At 42.6% G+C, this 24,153-nt stretch overlaps 3 protein-coding genes and 1 non-coding gene across 5 annotated transcripts; 3 read left to right on the forward strand and 1 right to left on the reverse strand.

The window, feature by feature from the left end:
- The first annotated feature begins 2,916 nt into the window (after positions 1 to 2,916).
- hprt1 (hypoxanthine phosphoribosyltransferase 1) lies at positions 2,917 to 11,158 on the forward strand. The gene is made up of 9 exons (XM_075480946.1): positions 2,917 to 3,134; positions 5,260 to 5,366; positions 6,284 to 6,467; positions 9,112 to 9,177; positions 9,514 to 9,531; positions 9,626 to 9,708; positions 9,835 to 9,881; positions 9,977 to 10,053; positions 10,178 to 11,158. The coding sequence occupies exons 1-9, from the start codon at positions 3,108 to 3,110 to the stop codon at positions 10,223 to 10,225; spliced, it is 657 nt and encodes a 218-aa protein (XP_075337061.1). The 5' UTR covers positions 2,917 to 3,107; the 3' UTR covers positions 10,226 to 11,158.
- Positions 11,159 to 12,917: 1,759 nt separating this feature from the next.
- Positions 12,918 to 18,291, forward strand: pabir2 (PABIR family member 2). Its single transcript, XM_075480948.1, has 10 exons — positions 12,918 to 13,969; positions 14,112 to 14,190; positions 14,288 to 14,341; positions 14,712 to 14,755; positions 14,861 to 14,915; positions 15,250 to 15,351; positions 15,895 to 15,980; positions 16,727 to 16,791; positions 17,062 to 17,158; positions 17,423 to 18,291. The coding sequence occupies exons 1-10, from the start codon at positions 13,845 to 13,847 to the stop codon at positions 17,559 to 17,561; spliced, it is 846 nt and encodes a 281-aa protein (XP_075337063.1). The 5' UTR covers positions 12,918 to 13,844; the 3' UTR covers positions 17,562 to 18,291.
- On the forward strand, positions 14,994 to 15,151 carry LOC142398140 (small nucleolar RNA U109). The gene has a single exon (XR_012772756.1). It is a non-coding gene; the product is annotated as a small nucleolar RNA U109 (small nucleolar RNA).
- A 1,150-nt stretch (positions 18,292 to 19,441) lies between the features above and the next one.
- mospd1 (motile sperm domain containing 1) lies at positions 19,442 to 23,330 on the reverse strand. 2 transcript variants are annotated; one of them, XM_075480950.1, is made up of 6 exons: positions 23,213 to 23,330; positions 21,614 to 21,919; positions 21,432 to 21,507; positions 20,986 to 21,218; positions 20,204 to 20,365; positions 19,442 to 20,090 (listed from the first exon to the last, which is right to left on the reverse strand). In XM_075480950.1, exons 2-6 carry the CDS (start codon positions 21,768 to 21,770, stop codon positions 20,059 to 20,061), a joined length of 660 nt encoding a protein of 219 aa, XP_075337065.1. In that variant the 5' UTR covers positions 21,771 to 21,919; positions 23,213 to 23,330; the 3' UTR covers positions 19,442 to 20,058. The 2 variants fall into 2 exon arrangements, with proteins under 2 accessions (XP_075337065.1, XP_075337064.1); XM_075480949.1 differs by having other exon boundaries at positions 20,204 to 20,368.
- Between the last annotated feature and the right edge of the window lie 823 nt (positions 23,331 to 24,153).

Below are 24,153 nucleotides of genomic sequence, written 5' to 3' on the forward strand. Positions count from 1 at the left end.
CTCTGTAAATGGGGGGCTTTCAAGTATGAATGTACAGACAAAAAGCTCTCCGTAGTTGTACAGTTATGATAACAGCGGTTCTTAATTATGTGGTCGTGGATAGAGTCTGGGAATTTTTTTACAAGATTGTGGTTGTGTCATTTAACTTTACTCAACTGCATAAAAACTGGTGTGAAACTGCGAAAAAACCAAAAGAAATTAGCATGGTTTCCCACCGTTTCATGAAGTCAACTGACAAATTGGTGGAGACACCCTTTTATGACATCACCTCGCTGCACCTTTTGCTCTCTTCTGTGGAAATATATATCTATATGTGCAGATGGTGTTTAGAGCCTTAAGGAGAAACAATTAAAAATGTTTCTGTATTCTTTTCCAATAAATTGTCAATTTTCTTTGTAAGGTGAATTATAAAATTATTAGCTTGCTTATAATGGTGATTATAAATGTGGTATATATATATATATATATATATATATATATATATTTTTAAAAACCTAATCAATAATCACTATTATTTTCTATATGACAAATAATCGCCTACCAAATTTTCATAATGGTAACAGTCCTAGTTTCTGGAGACTGGATGTCTACCAAAAGAAAACTTCACCAGCTGGATTAAACTAAGCAAACGGGTCAGAGCCTCCCATTGGAAAAGTACTGCAGTTGTTATGTTGAACCCAATGGTGAACCATATTCTTTGAGAAAGAAATGTGGTACAATATCGGAGATGTGCCTAAACGTGAGGTGCAATCATGTCGACTTAATGCTTTGGGACTAAGCAGCTGTGTAGCCTTAAGAAAACAAGTTATCAGTAAGGCTAGAGGGGGAGGTGACTACAAGATTAGGCTCGGAAGCAATGGAGAAGAGTCACGTGGTCTGAGGAGTCCAGAGAGACCAAGTTCTAGACTAGAGAGATGGGCACATCGGTGTAAGAAGAGCGGCAGATGAAGTGCTGCTCCCATCATGCCTTGTACCTACAGTGACTGGCCTGTGGGGGCAGTGTTGTGCTCTGGGGTTGCTTCGGTTGATCAGGTCTAAATTCAGCAAAGTTATATGCCCAAAAAATGAGATCAGCTGACTCCCTGAATGAACTGAATGATCAGGATTTCCTATCAAGAGTTTGTTTCCCCCCCCCCCCCCTTTCATTATAGCACAAGCATATTCCAAGATGGCAATGCCAGGATTCACCGGGCTCAAATTTTGAAAGGGTGTTTCAGGAAGCACGAGACATCATTGTCACACATGGACTGGCCCCCACAGAGTCCAGACTTCAGCTCCATTGAAAATCTTTGCAATCTGCTGTAGAAGGCATGGCATGGTGGTCAGGCATCATTACGGGATCTTGGTGAAAAAATATGATTTTATGACAGATGTGGGATGTTCCTTCATTTATTATTCATCAGTTAAACAGGCACAAGGCCTGGGGTGGATTCCATGTGTGAAATTTGCATTCGGAAGCTGTTTCCGTGTACCTGCAACACGATGGCGGCAGCTTCAGAAAAACTCTTTCTCAGGCCAGTGAAGAACACTGTCGAGGAGGAAACGGGTGGAATAATCTACCGCTACTCCATTCAGCTGCATTTCACTTGCAGGGGGAGAAGAAAATAAAGCCACGGAGGTCCATGAACAAATGACCAAGCCAGCTGCAGGAAAGGCTTGGCAAAGCACCACACAAGAGGAATCTTGTGCTTTGACTATCATGGGCTCCAGCCTTCAGGCAGTCGTTGGCTGCAAAAAAATTCCTTACAGTTACTCATATCTGAATGTGAAATCTCTCGCAGTGAAGTCGCGAGCCTGCACTTGAAGCCAATATTCATTACATAAGCATAATGTGAACATAAAATATAAATAGTCAGAGTCCAAATATTTCTTAACCTAACAGTGTATGCTAAAGAACATCAGCAGATTTTTTTTTCTTTCTAGCATCGCTGTTAAATAAACTTCAACAATAACAAGTCAACCGAAATAGTTAATTTTGGATCATTTAGAAATACTGTCATCGAATTTTTTACAATACTTTCAGTTCAGAGTTGATTATATTCTTGATGGACAGCTGCTAGTTTGAGATGTCTGTTTCTGGAGGGTTATAGAAGCTCGGGAGCCTCTGAAAGGCCAGTGAATAACATCCATCCATTTTTTCCCAACTCAGGGTCACGGGGGGACTGGAGCTTATCCCGGGTGTCATTGGGCGCCAGCTCGCCACAGTGAATCACAGAACAAGAAATATCCAGAATTATTCTGACAATAACTGAACTCACATGAGGGGAATGTAATCTAGCAATTTGATTGTCGTGTTGACTTTTATCATTGGAAATGACCCTGAGTCGTGAAGGTAGACTTTTATCCAAAATTATACACAACATGAAGTCAGAATTTCCATAAAAATATCAGAAAATCCCCATTCACAAAATAACATACCAAACTTTGTCTTTCATTTGATAGATTTTTATCTATTTAACTATAGTTTATGTAAGAATGTGTCCAAATTAATGTGGAAATAATGGTTTTAAAGTCTTTCTTATGTCATGAATGACATTTTGTTTGAAAATAACATAACCCCCGATTAATATGCCATCTCAGTTTAAGGGGAGACACATGTATCTGCACTTTTTTTTAATGAAAACAAATAGTTTTTAATGGAAATTCAAAATGAAGCCCCCCCAAGGATCATTAACACCGTGTCTTCATCACCAAATCTGAGCCAGAACACGGAGTTGTGATAATTACTGTGCTTTTCCACTCAAAATCCGTGTGCTGTACAACGTTTCTTGCTGACAGGACAAAGCGGGAAATTTGGCAGTAGCTCGCGCTCCTCAGCTCGAGACACCCGCCACACCCTCTTCATGGTGGGGCGGGGCTAACCTATTCCACTCACTCGATTTGCTATCCGCGCTCATGCGCACATCGGGCGGCAGAGCTACAGTAAATCCGCAGCCCGGAAAGAGTGGAGTACGGTGAGCTACGGAGCTTTCCGCCTTCACGAGTGCCCTCCCATAAGGCTGAAGAGACTGAGAGACTGGCCCGAGCGTCTCGTCTTCTCTACCGAAATACCACGGTAGAATATATCTATAGATTTATAATATTACTCTCCCGGGAGCGTCACCGGCATGGCGACATCTAGTCCCTGTGTTGTGGTAAGTTCCTCTTTAGTGAAATAAGAGCTGGTAGGTAGTCGGAGGATACACTGTGTGTTCAGTGGAATAACATGCCGTAATTGGACAAACTGAGCATGCTGAAGGTGCCCTGTAGTCGTTAATTACCTGTTATTTGTTACCTGTTAATTATCTGTTTGGTCCATTTTTGCTCACCTTGGCGAGACGTTTTGCTGGAGGTTAAGGCGTTTTGAAGCGTGGCCTGCGGTTGGACACAGGCACGCGCTCCCCACGTTTAGCATAGGTGACGCAAGAGTTGTTAGGGTACACACACGAAGCAAAATGTATGTTTTTCTGCGTCAGTCGGCGTCTTAGCTTGCATAAATTGAAATTACAATTTGAGTCAGATAGTCAGCGGGGTTCAAGTCACTGACAAAGGGGCGTGTTTTAGTGCTGAGTTATTAAGTGGTTACAATTGGTGACGGTTTGTGGCATGTTCCAAACACTACTTAAAAAGCTGTTGCCCGCAGTTACGATATTCAGATTTTCTTAAAACAACATGGTTGACAGGAAGTGTTTGCATTTCCATCCAAAGGGCAAGGAAATCAAACCAAACACACACATCCTCTATGCCTTGGTTATAAGCAGGAATGGGTGGAAAATGAGGTAGTTTGTTTGTGTGCAGGGGTTGCTTCCTAGTAGAGAAAATCAAATGATTATCCAATCTGTATAATCCGGATTTGGTGAAGTCATCAATTTGAAAAGATTAAATTACAGGTTGTGTGAGTGTCATGAGCAGCAATGTAAATTAGGGTTGTGGAAGTATTGGCTGCTTGTCTGTAGTCTTTGTTGAACTTTCTGTAAAAGTTGCTGATGTTTAAAGTAAAAAGAGATCTGCTGCTCGGCTTGACACCCTTGCCAAGATGTTTAAGTAACTGTCTTCTTTGTAGTTGAAGTCAGCCCAAGGTCCTGTCATGTGCGACGTGAACGTTTTGTAATATTTGATCTACAGTGCTTGGCTGCAGAAACCGCTATACTCCAGTAAGTAAATAAATAACCAGGGCTCTATTTTTCCAAGAAGTGGCCAGAAGTGCAACTCCAGTTCAAGTCGGGATCATTTCTGGTAAGCAGACTGTTGGAAACGTTTGCTTGGCACGGATTTAAAAAAAAAAAAAAAAAAAGTTGAAAAACCATTTTGTTCAAAATATTCCAAAACAGTGGCCCCTCCTGTCCCCATAGATCCCATTTCATGTGATGTTTGGTGCATTGCACAAAGCTGCAAAACACTGTGAGCATAAAGTTTAAAGTGAACTTCTCACTGACCTCAGATCCGTTTGCTACATTGACTATATCCCCAAATATTTGGCTGCAAACCTTTGAGTAACATTGGGAAATAATCTTTTTGACCACGTGACTGTAAGAACATCTGCTTGCTATCAGTCATTATTTTGAACTAAAATGGTTTATCCCAAACAGATGCTCGTTTCTTTTCGTTTGAGCAGACTAAAAGGAAAATAAGGCTTTATTCCCGTTTTACCACCTGGAACATGAGGGTCTATAATCAGCATTTATTACAGATTTAGTTGATCTGAGAAGATTCACATGGTGCACAGTTCCAGCGCTGTGAGTCTGCTTCTGGTCTCACATCGTTCCCACAGCTCCGGGGGCCCCGCACCAGCTTCCCAGCTGTCACATGATTCCAGTTATGTTGTCTGCTTTCTCGTGGCACGCCGTTTGACCCAGAGCAGGAAATTCGATTTTCCAAAATATTAGAAAATACTGGCTGTTTGGGAGGATTGGACGTAATCTGGAAATTTTGGAGAAACCTGAGAATCGTCAACATCTTTCTGTCGGGACAAAATGTTAACTTGGAGGGAATGTGCAGCAGTGACAGCAGAGGGATACACAGAGGTTTAAAATGGAAAGGATCCTCTTTCTAAGAATCCCACCATCGACAGCTGCCTCCGTCTGGCGCTGGGTGGAGGTCTTGATTGCTTGTTTATCTGCACAGGACAGGCATTGTCCTCTTGTTTGTGACAGATAGACTGTCGAAGCAGTAAAATACACGTACAAGTCCAACTTTTACTGCCCCGTGTCAGATGAATGCCCCCGTTAGGTAACACCCCTTGAGGTTTGTTTAACCCCTCTGTGCCGTGTTTTGTTTCAGATAAGCGATGAGGAGCAGGGCTATGACCTGGATCTTTTCTGCATACCAAAGCACTATGCTGCTGACCTGGAGAGGGTCTATATCCCTCATGGACTCATCCTGGACAGGTGGGTGGTCACAACTATCGCAGCTTGCAACAAGTTTTGTGAAAATGTGATGGGCTGTGGGGTTTAAAGGTGGGTTAGTTTGTAACTCTGTAACACGTGCGCTGCTATGCCACAAAGAAGACTCGAACATTTTCAGACACTTTATGACAATGTACAAAATGATAAGATAATCTGTTTGAAACTGTTCATTCAACCGACGCAGACACAAAGGAAACGATTTTCAGTGTGTTCACAGACCAGCTTCACATAAAAAAAAAATTAAAACATTTGCAGCTCAACGGTCTGTTGTTCTGGCTCTCCGTCACGATGCTCCATACATTTTCAGTAGTAGATCTGAACTGCAGCTGCATCATGGTGGCTTTATTCAGTGTGGATGTTAAGGACATGAGCAGCCATGACACATCCTTGCTTGGAAAGGCTGAGCTTTTGGCGAATGCTCCATTTTTATACCCAATCCTGACACCCTCACCCGTCACCAACTGATTGTAGAGTCTTCTAAAATTCTGAGACTTGTTTCGTCCATAAACTTTTCTGTCCCTCCAAGCTTTTTCAGTGCGTTACTGGCATTAAAAACAATAAAGTTGTGAGTGAAGAGACTGAAAATAATTTCCTTTGCACTTTTTTGGGGGGTTGAAATACTCAAAATACTTAGTTCTCGCTTTTTCTTTTAACCATCTGTAGATTTTGGTTATTGTGCTTAAAGGATTAACCCTCTAATTACTGTCAAACAGATGTCAGTGGCTGTTCTACTTGGGGATGCTGTGAGAAATGATAGCTTTTCCTGCTGACACAAACCGTAAAGAAATGAGAAGTTCTGCTGACTGAAGCAGAAAACTGAGCTTATTATTCTCTCTCTCTCTCTCTCTCTCTCTCTCTCTCTCTCTCTCTCTCTCTCTCTCTGTCCCACGTGACCTCAGGACAGAGAGGCTGGCCAGAGAGATCATGAAGGAAATGGGGGGACACCACATTGTGGCCCTCTGTGTCCTCAAAGGGGGTTACAAGTTTTTTGCAGACCTGCTGGACTACATCAAAGCCCTGAACAGGAACAGTGACCGCTCCATCCCCATGACAGTGGACTTCATTCGCCTCAAGAGCTACTGTGTAATCTATCAGTTTCTTCTCTCTCTTTTTTTTTTTTTTTTTATTAATTAAAAAAAAAGATTTCGCAGGTTGTATTTAAGTATTTACAATGAAAAGAATGCAGCTTTGATTGCTTGAAGGTTCGCTTGTTTTGGGTGCATCCTGTACACAGACACATGTGGCGTGTTCACATAATGCTGTATACGTTTACCCTTTTTCGTTGATCATCAGTTGTTGGTGCCAAAAAGCACAAGAACGGTCCTGTAAAGACAGAAAAGAAAACGCTTTAACGCTCACAGTATTATTCCGTCTTTATCTCTTAGACCTTCTGTTCTGAAAATGGCAGCCCCTATGATGAGATGCACACATTAGTTCTGCTTGCTACTCAGTTTGCGAAAAGGCTGCGGGCAAGTAGCATCGCTCCAGCTCCTCCTGGCGATCCCGAGACATTCTCAGGCCAGAAGAGATATGTAATCCTTCCGGATTGTTCTCCTCCCAGTTGGATGTGCCCATAAAACCTCCTAAAGGAGGCAGCCAGAAGGTATCCTTTCTCAGATGCTCTAACCATCTCAGCTGACTGCTATTGATGTGAAAAGCGGCACTCCACCTGGAAGCATGAGCTCTGCGCTCTGTCTCTTAGGTTGAAGCTAAGACCCTCCAAAGAAAACTCTTTTCACAACGCGGTCTCGTTCTTTCGGTCACTGTTGAAAATCTAGTCACCGTAGTTCAGGGTTATTATGAAGATGGACCAGTAAAACGAAATCTTTACCTTTCAGCTCAGTTCCACTGGGGCAACATTACTGCAGATGAAGCCCAAATCCGTCTGTCCGTCTTTTGCTCAATGTTGTTCATCATTCACGAACAAGATCTAGAGATCCTCAAACTCCTAAGCTGGAACAAAAGATCCACCCCTGTAGGGATCACTTCCCCCCGTTTCAGGTCGAAAATCGTGGCCTCAAAAAAAAGTGCTTCACACTTGAACCGCTCCAGTGCATTGAAGATCATGGCTTGAAGAAGCTAACAGAACTACATCGTATGTTAACAGGCAGAGATGAAACGCAGGTTTTTCCGAGCCGAACGCCTTCTTCTTTCTGATCATGCCTTGAGATCCTGTCCATGAAGCTTGAGGCCTTTGGGGCTTAGTTTTCTCAGGGGTCGCCTGAAGCAACTGACAGGTACAGAATGGCTATCTCAAGCAGTGGGATAAGCACTTTGAGGAGCTACTTTATTGAGCCACCACATGTACGGGCTCATAGGATACCGGTGTTGCTGTTGCATGCTACTGGATTCCTGTATAAGCAAAGCAAGAGCTCCGTCTGCATCCATGGCACAAAGTCGAACTTATTCACAGTGCATGTTGGAGTCGGCCAGGGCTGCCCTTTGTCACAGATCCTGTTTGTAATGGACATGGACAGCATCTCACCTCCCACAAGATTTCAGAGCCTTATGTTATATTTTAGACTTCCACACAAATTAGACATAATCACAGAGTGAGCAGAACTCGTCGCATTGAAGCACACTTCTTGACGGGGAACATTTCATGCTAGCTTGCGCCTGCTCTCAGTCTGCGGGCGCGTGCTCTAGCGGAAGCCTCAGTCCTTGAGATGGTTTCAGCACCAGTCAAAGGCATAACTACTGTATAAATAACTGTAGGCATGTTTAGTGATTGACTTGTGTTGAACTACACAGGGACATTTCCTTGGCAAACAGCAGAACAGAAACTGTCAAGAAAAGAAAGAAAAAAAAGTGGCGTAGAGGTTTCAGAAGACTCCTTTAAAGGTGTGAAAAGATGGGTTTATAGGCCAGATGTATCCGGATGATTTAATAGATGACTGCACAGCAGAAAGTCAGAGGAGAGCACCTATAATGCAGGTTGAACTTTTGTTTTGGCCTTGGTGCAGACAGCTGCATGTTCAGACTCTAATAGTGCACTGAAGCATTTGTCACTGTTCCTCTGCTGGCTCATATTCCTTCACAGGTTTGCAACAAAAATCAAATAAAGTAGGTCACGCACAGAGGCGTGCATGCATTTATCCAGCTGGTCGTGGGGCCCATGATCCATAATTATTATTATTATTATCCATATCAGCAGAATTCTAAGGAGTTATAAAAAAGGGATAAATGAACTTGAACTCGCTCACTTTGCGACTTCGTTCATCGTTTCAGACGGTGAACTATGAACCCGTTCAGTTTTAATCTCAGTGAACTGAACTTTGAACCTGTTCTTGTGAAGGTTGAACTTGCACAACACTGTCCATACTGTTGTCAGACACCCAGAACAATCTGATCCCATCAGTTACAGTTTGGACGTAGACAGTTGCCCCTTTGGATTTAGTTGCAGCCATTTTCTGTTCGCTGGTTGGAGTATTATTGGACTGATTATTACAAATTAAAATATTACAACACCTATTAAGGCCCAGCATGTATTCTGTTTAGGATAAAAGTTTCTGGTTTTCTATGCGAAGCAAAATGTAGTCGGGGAAATTGCAGAGTTTTAATGGCGTGCAGAAGGTATTTTGGAACTAAATGCACATACAAACCAGCATGTATACTTTGAGAAAATGGGAAACGATGATTATTTTTTTTCTTTGTTGACCATCATGTTTTTGCCTTGCTGTGTTTTCTTGGTGGTATTCCTGCACTTGACACACTCTTGTCTCTCCAGAACGACCAATCGACGGGTGAAATCAAAGTGATTGGTGGCGATGATCTGTCTACTCTGACAGGCAAGGTAAGACAGCATGATCAGCATTATTATGCGAGAGGCTTATGTCACCGCCCTCGGTTTGTATCCTCATTCATGTTGTCACTAGATATTTGAAGTGACCTGAAAAATGAATGTGAATCGCTTTAGGAAGCGCAGATGCCAAACAGTTTGTTAGCTTTCAGTTTGGCTGGTTTTTGTGAAGCCTGTTAAGTGGCTGAAATTTACCAATGGGCATTTTCATAGATGCACTCATGCCTGTCTGATGTAGAGACCACAGCCGTGTCGTATCACATTATAACAGAGTTTCTCTTGGAAATGAACAGTTTTTTGTCTTTTTTCCCTTTTTTTCTTTTTCCACAGAACGTCTTGATTGTGGAGGTATGTGCTGACTTTTTTTCCGCTTCCATTATAAAGTATGCGACTCTTAAATCCAAGACCGCTGACACGAGCCTCTCTCATGCTGTGTTCCAAGGACATTATCGACACAGGGAAGACGATGAAGACGCTGTTGCAGCTCCTCAAACAGTACAATCCTAAAATGGTTAAAGTAGCAAGGTAAGGCGGTGGCTTCAAAGCCCTTTTTTCCGTGTACAGACGACTGAACCGCGCGTGGCAGCTGGTGCTGCCATCTGTAAGCAGCCGTCAGTATTTTGATAATCAGGTTGGTCTCTCCGCCCACAGTTTGCTGGTGAAGAGAACGCCGCGAAGCGTCGGCTACCGACCGGACTGTAAGTTTCAAACGAACAAGTGTTGTCTTGAATGAGGTTGTGCAGTTCTGTGTCAGTCCTATTAACAAGCTCCTGTTTTTTTTTTTCTGTCCCAGTCGTAGGATTCGAGGTCCCCGATAAATTTGTGGTGGGATATGCACTAGACTACAATGAGTACTTTAGAGATCTAAATGTAAGTATTCTCGTGTTTCCCGCTTTTAGGAGTTTGTGCACTTGGTGCTGTTGGGTCTGGTGAGGGCAAGATGGTGTAACTCAGTGTCGTGCTGCAGTCCTCATTGATCCCTCTTCTGTTTCAGCATATCTGCGTCATTAGTGAAACGGGGAAGGAGAAGTACAAGGCATGAGGAACCCGTGGCCAGTTTTTGATGATTGGTTGTATCTTTTTTCCTCTCGTCTTTCATTTTACATTTGATTTCTTCACATTGTGTCTAAACAAAATCCTCAGCCTGTGCTCCGGGTGCCTGAGGTGACGGTACCGCCTTTCTGTTTTTTTACCCACCACACACACCCACGGGAAAAGAGACTGCCTCAGAAAGAACCCAATCTGGGCTGAAGAGCATGGAGCCCAGCGTTGCTTTAAATTAGTACGATGCTTTCATGGCCCCACGCTGATTTCTTTTCTTTTTTTTCTATTTGTGTGTCGGAATGGAGTAATTTATTCAAAGAAATGCTGCTAGTACAAAGTACAAAATCATACCTGTTGTGCATTTCCAACTTTTATTGTAATTCTTTTATCTGGATTCTCCAGTGGCTGTTTTATCTGCACTCTTCAAGAGGATGTTATACTTTCTTAACATCTGTTATGTTATCTGCATATTTTGGGAAACAACTCGTTCTCCTGTGGTACTGTCTGGTATGAGAAAAACCTTTAAGAAATACGTTACCTTATAAGGCAACATGGCCGTTGGCCATTGTCCCTGACTATCACACACGAGTATGTTTAAAGATATGATATCCTTATATTTATGAGTGTTAATGCGTTGAATCTTTTTCCACACAAAGCTTTAGATGTATCCAATATGTTTGTATAAAGCAACAGACCCCAATTCCTTGAATTGCTAGAAGACATGTTCAGATTACAGGACTGATACTGAAAGAAGGTTAAAGGTTGTTCACTAATATGTTTTAAAAAGATCCATCATCTGTACCTGTTTGTGACTGAATCAGAGGCATCATTCAGCATCAACTGCCTGGTTTTCCGTTAAAAGTAAGATGCCGTCATTCCCTTTTCTGTAATCCTGAAGTTTGCAACATCAGCTATTAAATGGTTACTCCCCTATTCTGTGACGAGTCGGTGTTACTGCGAAGCTTTCTGTCACTTCATAACAAAAACACCCAAAATGCTGCTTATAACAGAAGAGATAAAGAAGAACCTTTATTTATGGTTTTTAGAAAAAGTTGTTATGACAACTCCATCGGTTGAACTGATATCAAACCTTTGATTTTGTTTATCTTTTATTATTATCATGTAAACATATACTGGCCGACCACTCAGAAGAAAGCTTTAAGTTTTGGGTCTTAAATTGTACAAAACGCATGGATTGATCCCAGTCTCGACCGGATTCTTGGTAAAATGGACGTCTGTGTCCTGGTCTGTCTTATCTGAACTTAAAGCTAACCTTGATAATAACCCCGATTGATCACGTTAACCCGACCCCAGCCTCACCCTAATCAATATGAGGGGGGGGGGGGACTTCTTACATTCTGTCAGCTCAGTTGCTTTGGAGGAGGAAAATAAAAGGACTTTCAAGATAACCAAAACAAAACTGACAATAAGGAAAAACGAGGAACGATCAACTGAATGGCTGCTGTGGATAAACGAAGACTTAGAATCTCCTGTTTGTGTCGGGCATCTCGAAGGCAAAGATGTTTGGGATCCAGGTACAAACATGAACTGTAACTTTTCCTCTTAAGTTGCAGCAGTTAAATTATCTTAGGTCAGATTAATCTTTTTAGCCCATTAAAACTCATTAGCTCATGAGTGTAGAACTTGATAATGATTACAGTAAAATTGGCAGAGTTAAAAGGGAGACATTTTATCTAGATTACATAATCAGACTGAAAAAATAAATGCTTTGTTCTCAGATTACATCTGAAAACAATGTAATCACATTGTGGTTATGTTGTTTGGGGGGTTTCTTCATTACATTTTGTGTCCATCTCTAAACTGGTGACATTTTGAATTTTGAAACTATTTCGTATGCTTTTGATTCTTGAAAATTGCTGCAAACTCTAAACGTGGCTTTGTTTCTACTCATATGGACTCTTATTTTAGTTAACGGATAAGGCCAGACATTTTGAGTTTGTTCTCCTTTTGTGTTACAAGAGCAAAGTCCTTCATGTGGACTGAAAACCTTTAATTTGGATGAGATACTGCATAGTTTTAACAAATATATAAAAATAAAACCACATGAGAAGTTTAGAGGGGAAAAAAGAGTCTTTTTTGGTGGACAACAACTCACTGAAATGTGGCCACGACTATTTGCTGCTTTTTTTGTGAGAGATAAGAAGTCCAAAGGGTAGGAAATGTCTGTTTTAATCTTGAACCATGTTGTTGTTAGATTAGCCATTTATTTAATTGTACCGTAACTATATAAGAAAGGCTCACAAATTTGTCAAATGTGATTTTTTTTTTTTAATTTGTCAATAGCTTTTGACATTTGTGACCATATTGAAATGCTGTAGTGGCATTTCCAGAAGCATAATAAACGTAATTGAACTGAATGATGCTGAATCTTGCCTGAAGGGAAATCCTAGAACTATTATTGCAGTTTAAATTAATTAGGTAAATATAACTAAATAAAAAACATAAATCAGCTGACAAACTTATAGTAAATTGGGACTATATGAGACACATGTATTATAAGTTTATCTTATAATGGCACAAAGAAGCTATTAGTTAGGATTTTGTCTGAAATGCTTCTTCCAGAAATAGGCCACAAAATCCTATAGGGTCACAGAATTTGCTGTTACACACCGGCAGATGAGGCGGTTTCATTGGACAGGTCTGCTAACGTTAAAAAGGGGCGTGAAGTTTGTGCTAACACTTAGCTCTCGTGTGATCATCTGGCATTCTGGTTCATTCTTGGCGGCACTCAGCAAAAAACGGGAAAATTAAACTGTAGAGTCCAAAGGCAACATTTTCAGTAGATACAGTTTAGTTATCTCTTTGAGCTGGAGAGGTGATCGTGCTGATGGACAAAAACGTTCAGTGAAATGGTGACCGGCCTCTGTGGAAATGGCATTGTGGCCATTGGCGACAGTGCTAGCGTAGCTAGTTAGCTTATCAAGCTAGGCTTGGTAGCAGAGCCGATGGTTGTAGCTGAGCCACCGGGCTAGCGACAAGTACAACATTAGCAGTGCTGTGTTAGCGTGAAGGTATGGCAGTCTTTTAATAGCGTCGTCACTTTAACGTTGCCTGAATTACACTTAACGTGAACATTCATTTTGTAGTTAAGGCAACTTGCTGGTTAATTTGGTCAACGCGAGCTCATTTAACGCGCTAACATGCAGCTGTAGCTTGGTTCATCAGTCACCCACTGCTGCCCTGCACCAGCACACTAACGGGTCAGTAGCTAACAGCTACTGGGCATTGTGTGGTATGTAGCCATGGCATGCTAACCATCCATCAGGAAAGTTGGTGACTGGTCCTAACGTTTCAGGCAACGTTATTGCAGGGTAGTTTGAGCTAATCATATAGCTGTATATGAGGTGTAGAGGTAACGTTATGGTTGAAAGACATTGTTCGATCGTTTCTGCACTTGGACTACACTGACGAAAGGGCCCTGCAGATAGTTGAGGGTTGTCTACGTTGTGGTAGTTGGTTTGTTTCACCTCAGCTCAGTTGCCTTTCATTGGTAATATTTCTTCTAAACATGTAAAAGTTGCGAGGATTCGAGAACAGTAATGTAACATTACGGGACTTGGATCGAAGTTGATGAGTCGGTGACGTTATTTAGCACAATGAACAACTCCGGAGTCATGCCACAAGAGAAGATGGAGCTGGATCTGGAAATCCCATCTTCGTTAGTCCAGAGCGATGGACACCTGAGGAGATCAAACAGCGCACCCATGATAAATGGCTTGAGGTTCTGCAACAGTTCAATGAATTTCCAGCAAAAGCTCTCTCTGAATTAATTTGCCATCTTTGCACATACTGAAGTAAAAGCATTGCTCTGCCATGATTGGGTACGAGATGCGGGACATATAGTTGTGAATTTGTCTTGGCAGTGATAACGCCCAAGTGTTCCAGAGAGAGGTCCTACGTAGTCGCAGAAATAGCACCACGGTTGTCAACAGGCCGAACATGGTACGGTGCTGTACTTTATGCTGAATGTTGAGCGCAGTTTGTGTCCGAATCGCACCGCACTGACCGCTCACCTGTCCACACACATCCTCCTCTACAGGTCCCTTCATCGCCTGTCCGCATCCCCAGCACCAGGCTTCATCAGATCAAACAAGTAAGGAACAGACGCGTTGTGGAAGAGCGAGCATGTCAGACCACCTTTCCCTCTCACGTATAGGGAGTGACGGTGTCTTTTAAAGAAAAAAAACATGCGAGAGGAAAAAAACAAACAAACTGGGAGTTCACAGGACCGTTGATTTTTACAGAGGTGATCAACTGGTAGTATCAGACTCCAACAAAAGGAACTCAATGTCGCACATTCTGGATTTGTTGTCTTTTGTTTGCTTGGGGTTTGTCGTTTGGAGTCTGGATTTGCTCTGACAGCAGAGACGTTTGTCGTCTCAACTCAAACGTTTGTGTGGGTTAAAAGTTGCCAATGGGACTCCGTGACTATTAGCTCTTGTGTATATATTTTTTTTTTGCAGGAAGAGGGAGTAGATGTGATGAACAGAGAAACTGCACATGAGCGGTAAGCTGAGCATTCGTTCACACGGTTTTTGGAGGAAGAAGTGGAATATGTGGTAGTTGAAATGCTGAACGCCTACTCATTGTTTTTCTACTGTTGTGCACACAGGGAAGTTCAAGCTGCCATGCAGATGAGCCAGTCATGGGAAGAAAGCCTCAGTCTGGTAAAAAAACAAAACAATCTTTTTTTTTTTTTTTTTTTTTTTATGACCCCTTTTGTTGTTGTTGATATTTTCAGTGTTTTGCATGTTTTTGGCCCAGTGCCATTTTTGGCCTCTTTCTAGGACTGTAGAGAGAGGACAAGTACAAACATGCTAGATTAACACCAAAACACTGGGAGTTAACAGGGCCGCCAGTCTTTCAAGTACAGACTGAGTGGTAGTATAAAACTCCCACAATCTTTCTTTTTAAAAAATTTTGAAACTAAATGGTACTGAGATCTATGCCGAGTGTTGAAGTTGCTTTCATTGTGTGTGTGGGGTGCCATCGTGTCCTCAGAGCGACAATGATTTTGAGAAGTCGGCGTCTTCGTCTCCGAAGCGGATCGACTTTGTGCCCGTGTCGCCTGCCCCGTCCCCGACCAGAGGAATAGGAAAAAAGGTACACCTGCCCTCTACACTGCTGAGATGCACACTTTAGTCTCGCTTCACCAAATTTGAACCAGTTACATTATTTCTCAACCCGGGCCTCATTTTCAAAGGTGACGGACGGCATGCACCAGCGCTTGTCCCTGCAGCCGACCGGCCCTGGTTGTCGTTATAAAACAACCTTTTTTTGTTTATGCTTTGCTTCTTCGTGTCTCTGCTCCATCGGCTCTTTTTATGCGCCTGTTTTATTTGCATGCGTGTTGTCGGGTTTTTACAAGGGGAGAAAGGCAAACTCGGATCAGATCCGACTATTTATGGAGACGATTGTAGCTTGTGACACAGAGGAACTGCTGCCACCGATTCATGTCCGCATGCCAGGGCCGACAACTTTCGAATTTGTCGGCCTTCCTTACTTATTTTGTGAAAGTTGCAAACATGAATTACCGTGAAACTCCATGAGACTCCAGCAGAGATCCTCTCCATGCTTTGACCTTAGAGATGATGTGTCTTTCACCTCACCTCCTTGTTTTTTTTTTTTTCCCTTTCTAACAAGCAGCAGTGTTTCTCTCCTTCACTACAAATACTTGTGAGCAGCAACGGTCTGACGCCCAGCCCGATACCCAGCCCGACGCGGAGGTTCAGGTCGGTATCAGTTTCTTTTGGTAACACCAGTTAAAAGTACTCCAACATACCAGATTAACTACTCTTGACTCAATAAAATCATCATTTTGTAAATACGTGTTGACTCTGTAATGAAATGACTGTCGGAACATTTACTTCGGCGTTTTAATTTTAGTTGACAGTATCAGCAGGACGGCGGTAACGTTGGTTTCACATGCAAGGTCATTTGCAATTAAACCAACTATACGAGACACTTCAAACCCTCATTCAGATCTCAAATTCTCAGTCCATTTGATTCTGGAGTCCCTCATTGTCGCTGTACAAAGTGTTGGAAATGTTTGAAACAGTCCGTCATGACGAATTTCTTCATATAAACGGTGCGGTCCAAGCTAACGATGTAACGAGCTCCAGCCACTCAGCTCGCTGCGATATTTCAGTCAGTAATTGCATCTTATCAGTGATTGGATTCCCGGTCGTCTTCTGCTCTTGGCAGCGGGCTGTGGAAAATTGTGAACAATTTCCACCTGGCTTCTCAGGCGACCGGTAAAGTTTGCTGCCCTGTCGTCTATTGTTTCGTCATCTTGACTTGGCCGAACAAACCGGGCCTCTAGTTGCGCGCACCTCTGACGTTGCACAGAAACCTGTCGGTACGTGTCACCGAGCACACGGCCACCAGTTGTTGCTGCGTTGTTTGTTTTTTTTACTTTTTTTTTTTTTTTTTTTTTAAATAATTGTCTTAACATTGTTTGCTTTCTCATTTTCTTCAGCCGACGGAGTCAGAGCCCAATCAACTGCATCAGAGCCAGCATTCTCGGTCCGATGAAACGCAAAGGTGCGATGATTCCCGACTGTCTGAACTATTTATGTCACGATCTGTTGAGAGTTGATGGGTTGGTGATGTTGTATCCTTGTGATCGAGGTGAACATATCCGCAGGACACTTTAAGCTACTCATTGTTGGGAAAACAGACTATAGTTTCTTTCTTGTTTTGTTTTTCGAGCCATCTGCGGCCCCTGTTGTCCCCGGTTACGGAGGAAGACATTCATGTCCCAGACTCTTCTTGAGAATTTTTGTAAATGTACATCTTTTTTCCCCTCGGCAGGCGAGATGGAGACAGAGAGTCAACCCAAAAGGCTTTTCCAGGGCACCACCTCCATGCTGTCCTCGGATGTCTCCAACCTGTCAGAGCTCAGTTCCTGGTAAGGAACAGAAATCGCACTGTTTAGATTCTGATTTTGCTCAAGCAGGCAGGCGACCCGGCTGTAGGTAGGTCTGATTAGATTTATATCGATCACTATTTATTTCTTGCATCATATTTAGCGAGGAACTTTAGACGATGAGTTGTTTTTATGTATTTTTAGTCGGGTGAGTCAGAAAAGTGTTGAAACCGAAGTGAAGACTTGATGTGAGGTGCTCTGTAGCTCCCACCTTCATGATTTCTTTTTCATCTTTCTCCCTTTCAGTCACTCTCCAGATTTACTGGATGGCAGCCTGAGCAGCGTGGGCTCCTCCACCGACTCCCCCGGTAAAATGGAGGGAGTGTCGCCGTCGTCGTCCAGCAACTCGCCCTTTACTTCCCTTCAGGATCTGTCCCCAAAGTGAGCTTTTTAATTGCTCGAGAAAGTGAAAAGGCCTCTGTCCGCTCTCAAAGGGAACCAGTTTCCTGTTTCAGACCCGCTCACCTCTCCCAGCGCCTGCATCTGATTTCTGCGCAGTGTCCCACGTTCGCCTCTGAACCGCTGCTTTTATGGCTTAATGTCTCGGGGGGGGTCTAGGTATGTTAAGGAATTTAAAGTCCAGGATGAGTTTGTCAGAGGAAGGTCCAGTGAAACTGACTGAGACACTGTGAGCACCGGCTGCTATGTGGTGATGGTGCCTGGCTTGGTGATAATGTTGCGTGGAACCGGTTCTCCAGCCCATCTGTCCCCCTCGCCGCAGAGACGGAAGCTGAACACTGGACGGTTAAAAAAGAGACTTTTTGGACATGTGCATTTTCCCTGTTTTTGTGCTGGAAAGCTTTTTTTTTTTTTTTCCCCACAGGCCTTCCTATGTGCACATTCTACAGATTTTTGTAAGAAGAAATATTTAATTTATTGCTCTCCTGCTTTGTTTGTAATTATGTACATTATAAACCTTTGTCTGATGTCATGTTTAGTTTTACATTTGGCTGTGAGGAGAATGTAGGAACACGTCTTCGAAAGCGAGAGTTTTCTTTATAAAACTACTTCTGGAGTACAACTTTGCTGTGCATACTGTAAGGAGTTCTGTTTTTGAGAGGATGTTGAGGATATTTTTATGATGTAGGCTGTGAACTGTGGTGCCCCCCCCCCCCCCCCCCCCCCCAAGTTTGGCTCTTAAGCCCAACTTCCAAATGATTTGCTGCAACTGACGGCTCCACAATGAGCAGTCAATGCACCTGGCGGTAAATCATGAATGAAATGAGATGGTCATTCCTCGGTAGTCTCTCAACACTAAAGGTTCCTCTATATCCTGTGTTTTTGTCAGGATGATTTTTGTAGATATGGAATGTATAAGAAAAAAAATGACTTTGTTTTTTTTTTTCCCTTCTGGCAGAGTTTTCTTATTTATGGAAAAAATGTTTTATATAATTGGATGGGGGTGTGGAGGTGAACAGTTTTTTGTCATTTACACCAAATTAACTGACCACTGGAGCATTCAGCCAAAATGAGAAGAAGAAGAAGAGGGTGATTTTATAAAAATAATAAAAAAGGCACCGTCACATTGTGAGTAAATAAGCCTGCTGTGGTTCCATTTATTAAAAGCTTGTTGCACAGGATGCTTAATCTTGTACTCTTTCATCCTGTGTTTTAGTCTCGAGTAAAACTTGGATGTTTTCTTAAACAAAAACGATGAATCCAAAATGGAGTTTAAGGCTGCGATACTTGCACCTAAGTCTGTCATCAGTTGCCACGGCCACAGTGTCCACATCCATCTGTAACTATATGCTTCTGAAACCCATTGCTGGCTCTGGCCTTTTAATGATTTTAGTAGCGCACAAAAGGAGGTGATTGTAAACCATTTTGTGAAAATGTTCCCTATTGAGTTTAAAGAAAAGTATGGTTGAATGCCGAATGTCTTTCTCTATTCGGATAAGGACACGGCAGATGCAGTCGGATCGGCCTCGTTTATCTTAACAAGCGTTTGGGGCCTGGATTTATCAAATGAGGATATGCTGCACTAATGCCTGTGGTTGAATGGCTGTAACCAAGCTGGCTGACACCTCCAATCCGCTTGTCTCATTTTGTGATCGCAGACAGGACTGAATAAATCATTTCATTATTAGTTTTGTGTAGTCGTTCTGAATGTTAAAGATGGTCTTTTCTTTTTTTTTTAAATCACATTTGCACCTCTGGAACAAAACGAAGTGTTTGTGAACCATGTTTTTGGATAAACGTCATAGCATTTTGGCCCCTAAAAGAGGCCTTATTGTCATTGGGTTTGCTCCGGAAAAATGACCACTCTTATTTCCAGATGTCATACAATACAGCTGGATCGAGACTTTATTAAACACAATGGAGCATTGACGTAGTACGGCTAGCAAGCCGTTGTCAAGATCTTTCCTTTGGTGACATTTAAAAGTATCTTACTGTTTAAAAAAAAAAAAAAAAAAGCCAGTCCACACATGCAAATAACTGCACTTAGTCATCAGTCTACACTATTAATGCTTAAAAAAACCCATCAATATAATGTCGGTTACAGGTGAATACCAGAAAGTTTTAATGGCTTTATATACATGAGGATTCCTTCACACTCGAGTTCACCGTGTTCCATCACATGACGGTAATGAAAATAGAGCGCGGGGCCAGGTGACACCGAGCGGCCTCATGTTGCTTCACGGGGGCCCAGCTCAGGGACCGCACGGCCTCAGCAGGTCTCCATCCCGTTTGCATCAGATCCGTGTCAACATGAGCATTAACACAGATGTGTGTATTTGAAAGCCGGTGTGCTAAAATGGAATTCTCGGAGGATGAGGCGAGGGCCCCGTCCACCTGCTGTCAGCTCTACTCGTCGAAGCGTGGCAGCACCTCTGGTGTGAGAATGCCCTCGCCCTCCCCCTCCTCCTCCAGCTCCCTGCACTTCATGTGCGTAAGATGACCATAGTAAGAAGACCTGAAATATAATGAGAAACCAAACGGGAGCCGCTGGATATTGTAAACTGCAGCAGTTTTTTTTTTTAAACACACAATGTAACTTGTTTTTTTTTTAAAGTTGGTTGAACTTACCTAGAACATAAGCAGCTACGAGTTTCTTGTTAACACTTAAGTGGAGGTAGACAGGCACAGTGGATTCATGCTCCCCCAGCGTGGGGAGCATCAGTGCAGCCATACAAACGAGTCCGAGCAGCACTGTGAGCAGGCTGGGCCCTCCGGCAGCGGGTCGGCTTTCTGCTAATAACAAACGCACATGTTTGTTTGTGTGTGTGCAACCCAGCTGATCCAATAACGTAGAAGGAAAACTAGTGATTTAACTAACTACCCTCACTGAAAAGTAAAGTCTCAGCACAGGTTGTTGTTAGCTTGTTAGGGCTCTGGCTCTGAATGCAAATGTCAAAGCTTTCTCAATACTATGACTCAACATCCATTTGTTCCCCCTTTTTTTTAACAGAAACTATTGCTACTACTGTACACAAAGTTAATATAAAGCTTGTGTAAATACAATTATATTCAACCTATTTCACCTACTGCAATCAAGCTAAACAAAAAGCTTATAGGAGATTATAAAGAGAGATTAAAACTAGGCAAGCACTGCTTAACTTCAAAGTTCTGATTGCTTTGCTTTAAGCTATTTGGCCACTGCAGTACTTCTTTCATTCTGTCCATAAAGGATTTAAGCCATAGATTGTCATGTGTGTTTAACCTCTAAATATTGCTTTTCCCATACCAAGGAGTTGTAGGCGCTACAGATAAAAACTCTGCAACTAACCCATGACCCTCTACTGGTACCAGATTAAATGTATTGAACATTTGGCTCCATCTAGTGGTAGCATCACAGCACTTCATCCTACCTGTCTGAGAGGAAGTCTGCTCAAAGAACTCGCTGTCCGCAAACTGCTCTTTGATTCTGCGCTCCTCGTCTTGGGGCCGGGGGCTGGGCGGCTCCTGCGAGGCTGAGGGACGGAGCGTGGCCGTGACCTCTTTGCGACCCAGAGCCTTCCGTTGACTCTGCTCCGACACCTGCAGTCTGAACTTGTCGTATACACCGTAATGGCATGCCCGCACATCTCTGTGTCTGATTACTCTGTGTGGACACGGAGAGTTTGACCAACTTTGGGAAAAGTTGTGCTTTACGAAATAGGATCAAAGCTGTCGAAAACAAATCTGAAAATGAGCTACAAACAGTGAAGACGTGGACAGAAGCTGACAGAGACAAAACGACCTCGGTAGCAGAATAGATGCCCCCTCAAACAAGCACTGAATGTAAAAAAAGAGGCGTGACAGAAAATGCACTTACATGTCAACGCAACACTGCGGCTTGACGGCCCCCGTGGAATCGACCACAGTGTACTTGTTTGGCGCTGTGCACAGCACTGAGAAACAAGAAGAAATTAGGCTAAATATCTCAATGATCTGCAGCTGGATTATTAAACACGATGCGAAAACAATCATCGATTGAATTTCCCTCCATTTACTGACCTTTAAACTTGAGGGCAAACTCATAGGGATTGTAGAGGGTGAGCACCTGCTTGTGAGACGTCTGCTCATCTGCATAGAAGACGAGCTCAGTGGGGAACACGAACACCGGAAGGCTTCCTTCCACTAGCTCAGGCTGTCGATGCTGCTGCTGCTGCATTGGCTCCAGCTGAGCTCCGACTCCTCGCCGTCCACTGTCTGCCTTGGGCCCCCCCTACCACCAACTCCACTCAACCAACTATCAAGCTGAGTAAACTCCTTCCGGATGGAAAGGCTCCACTCTCAGCTCCTTAGGGCGAGGACATGATACTGTAAAGAGACACATACTCGTGAAAGAGGCATACACACTTCCTTTTTATATACTTATTATGCACAATAAAAATCCATGCAAGCAAATCAGTAACGTTACAATAATTCTATGCTAGTTTCTAACATTCAGACAGTCCTGTTTTGTTTTAGTTTATTTTCAAACGTGCAATTCAGATCTCATCGAGCGACTGTAAATGTGTGCCAATACTGGTCGACATCAGGAGGAAAAATCCAAATATCGGATCAAGCGGGGCTCAAAATTCTGGTTAGATTTTCAGGGAAAAACCAATGCGGATGTTTAAATAATAATAATTACAAGATAAAGGGGAAAAAAACATGTTCATCTTGCTATAGATACCAAATGAACAAGTCATGATTAAACACATGTATTTATTTATTTTAGAAAAAGGTTAAAAACTGGAAGGTTTGGTGGAGCAAAAAACGGCTTTGAGACAACAAAACCGACATTGATACAGTTTTCAATAACTTTTCTGACATGGTGTGTTTAAATGGGCATATTGGGTTATTTGCGTAATTCACTTGTAGAAAGTGAAGTCAAATAGATGCCTCAATTTTTCAATTTTGACCTACTAGTCTGAAAGAAGACACCTCATTAAGGCACAACAACCGATACGTCTGTTTGGAAGAAGAAGAAGGAACAAGGCTTCCGTCTGTACACGCTGTGTCTCGCATTAAGGGAGGACAGAAGATTGTGAGGCTATTTATTTTCTGAAACTATGTCAGGTTCGAATGCGTTCATCAACACCAGCGAGGACCGTGGGGCCGGTCACGTGCCGCTATGTTTACATGGCTACATGGTTCGAGCTCGAGGAGCGACACTCGTTGTGTCGCAACACTCTTTGTCATGTTACCGCACGATATTAGCGGCAGATATTTGGTTAAGCCTCTCAATATATGGGGCGTTTAACTGTACTGTTCCAATCAATGTATCTAACTGCGTTTATTTAATTGTTAAGACGGTGTAATTGTGGACAAAATGTGAATATACACAATAATTTACGTTTTTATTGAAGCCTTCATCATAAATATAATAATGGCATTTAGAAGCCCTGTAACGTACCCACTATTTACCAGTTCTAACTGTATTTGCGTCCACTGCCACGTTAATAACACATCTTTAAAGAGCAATGCCAGTGGTGGCTAGCGTTAGCCGGCTAGGAATACCCAAGATAGTAGCTGAGAGCCACTTAATGTTGTCTACAAGAAGTGTCGTTACTAAGGGGCAAGCACGGATTTGTTTTATTTCAAGAAAAGGTGGGAGCGAGAATTTACCTTGCAGTCAGCATGCGGGTTCAAGAAACGCAACAACTAAAAGAGGGTCTCTGCGCCTGATCCCACCCTGTTGTTTCTCCTCAGCCTCTTTTCTTTGTGAATAATCATACTGCAGGCGTCGCTGTGCATGCTGGGAAGGCGAGGGCACCAGACTACGTGAGGACGTCATATGTTCCCCAAGCTTACGCATTAACATGTTTATAAAGATTTAACATTGTTCTGGACAGCATGGAAATATAGTATCCCATGTAATGTATACTATTAAGCATTCCGAGCAGAACACACTGATATATTGCTGAATACCTTGAGTTCTCAACTGTACTGAAATCATGATATATGATGATTTTTTGTACAGTATTAGTTTTACCATGTTTTATCGAAAAGAATGTACACTTCCCCTTGTACAGACTCATTAAAGTGAAAAGCTTTTGTAAACTTGATCACTCATTCCGGAATTAACATTTACCGAACTTCCAAACTGTTTTTGAAGACTCAAGAAACAGACTTTCTTTTTCTTCCTTTTGGTAGCTCGTGTCATGTAACTGCACGTGTTGTTGTTGTGTTTCACAGTCAAGAAGATTTAACGGACAATTTCATGGTCCTTGAACGCAGCAAGAGGGGCAGGAGTTAGGAGTTTGTGAGAAGAGGGATAAGAAGGAATTCACAAGAAGTATCAGTTCTGACTATGATCTCCTTCCAAATACAATCACCAGCTCTCGTTTCAAGTGAGGCGGCTTGGTTGGATCAAAGATACATATCAGCGTTATAAATCTTTCTTTGAATATCCACCCTCACATCGAAAATACACTAAAAGTAACAACGTTCGTGAGCCATCTCGACCTCTTTATGTTATTATATATGTCAGGGGCGTGGTCAATGGGCTGGGGTTCGACCAATGGCGTCGTAGTGGAGGGAAATGGGCGTTCCATTCGGTTAGGAGC

This window comes from Odontesthes bonariensis, chromosome 13 (assembly GCF_027942865.1).
Source record: "Odontesthes bonariensis isolate fOdoBon6 chromosome 13, fOdoBon6.hap1, whole genome shotgun sequence".
Lineage (NCBI taxonomy): Eukaryota > Metazoa > Chordata > Actinopteri > Atheriniformes > Atherinopsidae > Odontesthes > Odontesthes bonariensis.